General features: G+C 40.6%; 1 protein-coding gene across 1 annotated transcript; it reads right to left on the bottom strand.

Annotated features, from left to right (window-relative positions):
- Positions 1 to 218: 218 nt before the first annotated feature.
- On the bottom strand, positions 219 to 6675 carry LOC103438682 (nuclear pore complex protein NUP98A). The gene is made up of 12 exons (XM_008377224.4): positions 6418 to 6675; positions 6138 to 6207; positions 5535 to 5828; positions 4333 to 4974; positions 3983 to 4210; positions 3359 to 3879; positions 3183 to 3267; positions 2964 to 3027; positions 2302 to 2440; positions 2015 to 2131; positions 1743 to 1920; positions 219 to 1194 (listed from the first exon to the last, which is right to left on the bottom strand). Exons 2-12 carry the CDS (start codon positions 6154 to 6156, stop codon positions 509 to 511), a joined length of 2973 nt encoding a protein of 990 aa, XP_008375446.3. The 5' UTR covers positions 6157 to 6207; positions 6418 to 6675; the 3' UTR covers positions 219 to 508.
- Between the last annotated feature and the right edge of the window lie 209 nt (positions 6676 to 6884).

The raw sequence follows: 6884 nt of genomic DNA, 5'->3' as shown, positions 1-6884 counted from the left end.
GCAAGAGCTCAATACCTTTTCATCACTGTAATAAAGAGCTCAATACATTTCCATCACTGTAATCAAACTTATATTTACAAGTTTTGTAGGGTTTAATTGATATCAGGTTGTGTTTTTATCAATCCTTTTTCTCTTAGTTGTAAATCACAGTTCAACACACATACAACGAAAAGGAAGCATTTAAGCATTTACATGCATGCAAAACACAGACACACGAGTAGATAAATTATTCGTTTCCTCTTGGTTGCGAATTCGGTTAAAAACCAACAACGACAGTGAAAGCTCAAAAGAATGGAAATGCAAAACCCCAAAACACAACATACACCAGTGGATAATAGTCAGAGCGCCAGAAAGGCTTCAACAGCTATACACATCCCAAAATTCTATACAATTCCAAATTTAAGCCGCATCCACCACAAAAAACACAAACCAACCCTTCCGAATAAAAAACACACAAACATTCCCCGAACCACATATTTAACACATCGGATCAAACTTTCATATTCCGTCAGCAATCTTGGGCAGCATCGGTATCCCAGTTGTCTTCCTCTCCCAACTCGTACTTACTGAAGTGCTTTACCCTGAACTTCCACTCGCCTTTCAAGGCGTCATAAGAAACAAACTCGGCTCCTTGATCCTCTGCCTTCTTCTTCAGCATCTGCTTGTATCTCTCTGTCTTCGGCCCTTCTGTGAACCGACGCCCTGTTTTTTTGTCAGTGCATGTAATGTTGAGAAGTGTAACCTCAGCAGGTTTGTTGAGGCCTTGCCCGACAGGAGGTTTCTTACTGTCATCCATATACACTATCACCTCCCGGTTGTTGAACTGCACGAGAGCCTCAAGATCAAGGCATCGCACATCTGTCTCCCCAAAGAACTTGATGCTACCATACCCAACTCGTCCAACCACAAAGTCCTTGACACAACAGCAGAACCCTGGTTCTGCCCTTTCCTTAGCTGCCAATTCTTGGATTCGAGGTTCTGTATAGTAGTCGGTACGACGGAGCTTTGGCATTAGTGCCTCAATGTCAGCGCCATGCTCATACGCAATAGCAGCCTCACCGGCTCTATGCCCACTCAGTGTCATATAAGAGTCCCCTTTCTGAACAGAATGATCATCATGAACTCCATTCGGTTTCTGGTTGACTTTGGCATGATCCGCCCACTCTTTCACAAAGCCATTTTCTTCTCGAGTTTCTGAAACAACAGAAAGCAATGTCAGCCAACACCACAGATACTATCAAACCAAATACAGCCACAAAAAACTAAAGGTCGGGTGTTCCAGTGAATTCCTAACAAAATACATTAACAATAAACCACAAGCTAATTAAAAACTGTCTTTCTCCCTAGAAAGAGCTTCTCCCGGAATTTTTCGTGAATAAACATTTTGTTCAGAAGAGTAAGCAATGTGCAGCAAGCCAAAATATGCTCAGACACAATAAATTTGAAAACTAACTCAAAACTCTCCGCATTAGTGCATAATAATCTAGTGTGTGTGGTATTGATATTACATGAACAATAGAAAAAACTCTCAATTAGGCCAGAAGGCCCAGAACCCGTCGACAAAAATACACTAATGGATGTAAACAAACCAAAAACTCCCTTAATAATGGCTACTAAAAGCATTTCATAAACATTAAATATGCCCATTCCAAAGCTGAACTATTTCTCAAGCCAAACATGAAGAGGCTGTATAAGTGAAAGGCCAAAAGGAAAGAAAATGATAATGGCACAACAGAACTTACCATTCTCATGAACCAGAGTAGAAGTATCCTTTAATGGGGATGCTTTCTCAGCAACAACCCTTTGAGGCCACTGTTCTTTTGGACGAATGACAAGTACTCTTGGGTTTTCTCTGGGAAGGAAAAGGGCATCCGCCTTGGGTGTGCTGTCTATTTCTTCATCGTCAATAAAGAAAGGGAACTGCAAAACAATAAAGGCAAATAGGTGTAAGAACAAAATTAAAATGCAGAAAACCTAATACAGATTAACTGTTTACATGAAGCATCACCCTCACCCTTGGATCGTCATTCTTAGGATTATATTTTCTCGCAGGCAACCTGACCCGCCTCTGCGACAGGTGTCGAGAGGTCAACAAATATGATACTTTAACAGGTGCAGGTTTGTCTACGACCTGGCAGGGAAAGAAAAAAAAAAGTCAATATCACATTCCATTTTCCTTCGGAGAAGGTTTAAAGAAACTGTGCAACCACATACAAGTCATTCTCAACAGAACTAACACCTTAAAGTCAAATTCAATTTCAAATTAAACAAAAATAAAACCACATAAGAAAATTATATTACAGGCATGCTCGAAATTCCATATTGAATTGATGGTGCAGTTCCACCACGACCAATTGACATTTGTGGCATTGCAGGGAGCGTTCCAAATGGATTTCTAGCAGGGACTGGTTGTACAGCTGCAGAGCTTTGAGTTGCAGGCCTACGAAAGACAGCATTGACCCATATTCTCTAGTTCAAAACTTAATTGTAAAATTCAAAATGAAAAAAATAAACAAAAGAAAACTCTAAATGCTGTAGTCCATGGACATAGAGAACGAAAAGTAAACCCCCAAGTAGCTAACAAAAGCCCCTGCATAGTAAGCCTACATATTGGGATAAGAACAAAAGGAAAAAAAAAAAAAAAGTATCAACCTAATTAATACTCTGAAGTTAGAATTTTCTTATCTATTAAATAAGCAATAAGATCAACAAAAAACATACCTCTTCAACTACCAAACGAATAGAAAAGGAACCTTTTTTTTAGATTTGTTTCAATAGAGATATTTCAAATCAAATGAGATTTGTTTCATCCCAAAAGTTTCCGCAATTTTTTATCCGTGTAAGTGAAACCAGAAGGGTATGCAAACTAAAAATGTGTATTTAAACACCATAACAGTAAATATACCACGTAAACATGCACACAAAAGTAAAGAACTATGAGAGATACGAGTCATATGACATACAACTGTCCATAGTTATTCTGACCAAGAATTCCTGTTGAACCTCCTCCCAAGCCACTTGTGTTGCCTACAAAGCAAACACCAATTTTTTTTTTTTTTTGAGAAGAAAAGGATAAACTACAAAGCAAACACCAATTGATGAAATCAGAACCATCAACTGACAAATAAAACCTCAATGGCTATATGATTGAGAAACATAAGGATGCTCAAAACATATGTTACCTGGCTGAGTTTGATTAAAACTGTTGAAGTTAAAACCACTATTCTGAGTTGGCTGAGATGAGAAAGGCATAGAAAATGAAGTTGGCTGCACGGGAACGAAAATAAGGAAAAAAGTTAACCAATCATCAATTAAAACCTTTTACTATTAAAAGTAAAAACAAAAAAATAAAACTTACAGTTGGTTGACTAAAACCCATTTGACTGCTTGTAGCCCCAGCAGCAGAGGGGATCCCCAAACCAAAGCCAGTAGAAGGGTTACTAAATGGCTGAGCAAACGGGGTTGTATTCTGCCCAAATGGACTGGTAAAAGCACCACCTGTCTGGGCAGCTGGAGGTGTGGGATTGAATGGATTTGAATTAAATGTGGAAGTTGTTGTCGCAGCCGGAGCAGAAAACGAAAATGCAGAGCTTGACGAACTAAAGAGAGACGGAGATGAGGTTTGAGGGAAAACTGTAGAAGGTTGTGATGGTGTAAAAGGACTGGTTGAAGTAAAAATCCCAAAACTTGATGAGCTGAATGGTGTAGACGCTGTGAAGCCTGTATTAGTGAAGGATGAAGTTTTTGGAGCAAACAAATTGGATGAAGTTGTGGCATTAAAAGGACTTGATGCTTGAGAAAATATCGGTGCAGAATTCAAAGGGCTTGGCTGTGAGGTAGTAATGCCAAACCCACTCCCACCAGCAGGAGCTGGACCACCTGGAGGTCGAAAAGATAACATTTTTAACTTAGCAAATGTCATTATTGCTGACAAGCACGGAATAGTTCCAAGATACTGAAACGTTATAGCTAGAAACCATACCTTTATCCCCCAATTGATAATCCTCCCAGCGGAGTTCCTCATGACTTTTTTCTTTATATGCTGGCATTGCTGATATTGACTCCAATTTCCCAGCAGCACTAGTCCCAGTTCCACCATCGGGTTCAGGAGTTGCAGTATATGCAACCACTCTACTGCCTCCGCGTTGCTGGCCCCCAAAAGCTGACTGCCCAAAGGCACTAGTGTTCCCAAATGTTGTTGATTGAGCAACTGCATCACAAATTATAAGAATATAATACAACTACAACAATACAAAACAGATTGAGGCATCTGGCTGGTCCATTTTATTTTTTCAAAATGTACCACCACTCATATGCATCTGGAATACTCACCAAATGGAGAACTCTGTGCTCCAAAAGGAGATGAAGCGGCAAATGTAGAACTTGATTGGCCAAAGGCAGGAGTTGATGGAAAGCTGAAAGATGGAGTACTGGATGAACCAAAACCAGGAGCACTTGAAGCACCAAAAGCTGGATTGGTTGAAGTACCAAAGGTCGAGCTAGATGAACCAAAAGCCGGAGTGCTTGAAGCCCCAAATGCTCCCCCAGATCCAAACAAGGGAGAACTTGACACCCCAAATGCAGCTCCTGTGCTTCCAAATGTAGGACTTGTTGTAGAACCAAAGGCTGGGCTACTTGTAGCTCCAAAAGCTGGGGTGCTTGTAGCACCAAAACTTGGGGTGGTGGTAGCACCAAAACTTGGGGTGGTGGCAGCACCAAAGGCTGGACTATTTGTAGCACCAAAGGCTGGGGTGCTTGTAGTACCAAAAGCTGGGGTGCTTGTAGCACCAAAAGCTGGGGTGGTGGTAGCACCAAATGCTGGCTGACTTGATCCACCAAATGGCGTGGAGGAACCAAATATACTGCTCCCAAATGCTGGCTGTGATGCTTGAGTTGTACTTCCAAAAGGACTTGTTTGAGCAGGATTGGACCCAAATGCTCCAAACACAGGCTTCTGACCAAAACCAGATGAACCTGTTGAGAAAGGTGTGTGCATATGGGGGAGAGAAACGGATAAAAAATCATCAGTGACAAGAAGTTATCAAAATAGAAAAACAATTGAGCACAGAGAGATGAATAACATGTATGCATTGAGCATCCCATTATAACTAGATCAATCTTGTTGATGAGCTTCTAAAGTGGAAATGATTCCACACATGAAGTGGAATGCAAAGTGAACACATGCCCCTTGAAATACAAGATGAAACCAATCCCTATTCCACTCTCAAAGTCTTAACTCCCCCCTTATGATATTTGTCGTTTCACAAGCCAACTGTACCAATAGATGTGTACCAAATAGAAAGTTTCAACAACAATATATCCATCTTGTACGGAATGCATAATCCACTCATACATTTCCAGAAAAACGCTTGATGCAAACTTGAAGGGCATTAAGAATGATAGTAGACAATGCAAATGATTTCCAATAACCATATATCATAAAAGTTATATCAAATGAATCATTTGAAAAGTGGTAAGCGAACAAAAAACGAAAAAAATAATAATAATAATTCAAATTTAATCCACTTGCTTACCACCAAAAGGTGATGGTGAAGGACTAGAAGTTGCTCCAAAAGCAGGCGTTGTATTTCCAAAAGCTGGTGAGGATGCAGGACCGAAGGTTGTGGAGGTAGGAAAAGATGAAGAAGCTTGAGTTGCGCCACCAAATACACCAGTTGAAGTTCCTCCAAACATGTTACTCCCTGTTTGCGCACCAAATGGGGTTGTGCTACCAAAAGGCTTAGGGGCAAAAGGATTGTTATTTGTGCTGCTGGTCTGCCCAAATACCGATTGAGACCCAAACGGGCTGCTAGATGACTGCCCAAAAGCTGTTAAACAATATTCCACAAGTAAGATTATTTTCGCACCGCAAAAAATTAACAAGCCCGAATATTTATCAGACAATCAAACAGTATAACCGGAAGACCAGATAAACACAAGAAATTGCCCGTAATCATGCTGCTAATAAATGCATGTCATACTCATCTTACAACGAAGCAAATAAAAAGTGTATCGACATCTTCCAAAAATCTGACATATGATTGATGAAAATACATAAACCAATTATTCCTTGACCTCGAGCTATTGATGAAAATACATCAACGAAGCAAATAAAAAGTGTATAGCGAGAAGCTTACGATTAGGAGAACCGAACATCCTCTCTTCCGATTCAGCAATCAAAACCCGTGCTATTTCCTTGACCTCGAGCTGCAATGCATACAGAACACAGAGTTAACACAAATTGCAGCACAAAACACATAATTAACAAAGCATCGAGAATTCAAAAACACAAGAAATCCCCAAAACGCGAGACGAACAAAACACAAACGACAGCATTAACGCATTAAATCAGGCATTAAACGCAATCCTAAACCTAATCACCAGAAGAAAACCAAGGGTTAGGGTTTTTTTAAGTACTTGAAAGTGAGCGAAGGCGAAAGTACGGATTTGGAAGGCGGAGGCGTCGGTCGTCGATCTGAACTCGACGAAGGTTGTGAGTTTTGATATCGGAGGCGGCGGAAGGCGACGTAGAGAGGGCGAGGGAGGAGGGTTCGGAGCCGCGGAAGAGAAATGAGAGAGCGAGGGCGAGTTGTCGCAACCTCTCGAACTCTCACAAATGTCAGAAGAGGAAGAAGGCGAAAGGTATTTACACGAGTGGGAGGGAAGTGAGCGACGGGCGCGTCGCGTAAATAGTAAGCACGTAATTTTAGCGTGAAGAGTAAGTCCGTAAACCTATCCAAGGAAAGGAGGAGTCTTCACTTCGGACAAGTCGGTTTTCAATATTTGTCCTCTTTATATATATTTTTTTTCTTTTGGAATATTTTTTTATGTATGTCCTTAACGACACGTTAACTTATTCGAAACAGGTGAAATCACAAGTTAGA

The sequence above is a fragment of the Malus domestica genome, chromosome 06 (genome assembly GCF_042453785.1).
Source record: "Malus domestica chromosome 06, GDT2T_hap1".
Classification (NCBI taxonomy): Eukaryota; Viridiplantae; Streptophyta; class Magnoliopsida; order Rosales; family Rosaceae; genus Malus; species Malus domestica.
This window is presented reverse-complemented; position numbering and strand designations above follow the sequence as displayed.

Coding starts and splice junctions, on each gene's coding strand:
- LOC103438682 (XM_008377224.4), bottom strand. Junction 3,268..3,358: donor TGGGTTTTAGTCAACCAACT/GTAAGTTTTATT, acceptor GTTCCCGTGCAG/CCAACTTCATTTTCTATGCC. Junction 1,921..2,014: donor CTAAGAATGACGATCCAAGG/GTGAGGGTGATG, acceptor ATTGTTTTGCAG/TTCCCTTTCTTTATTGACGA.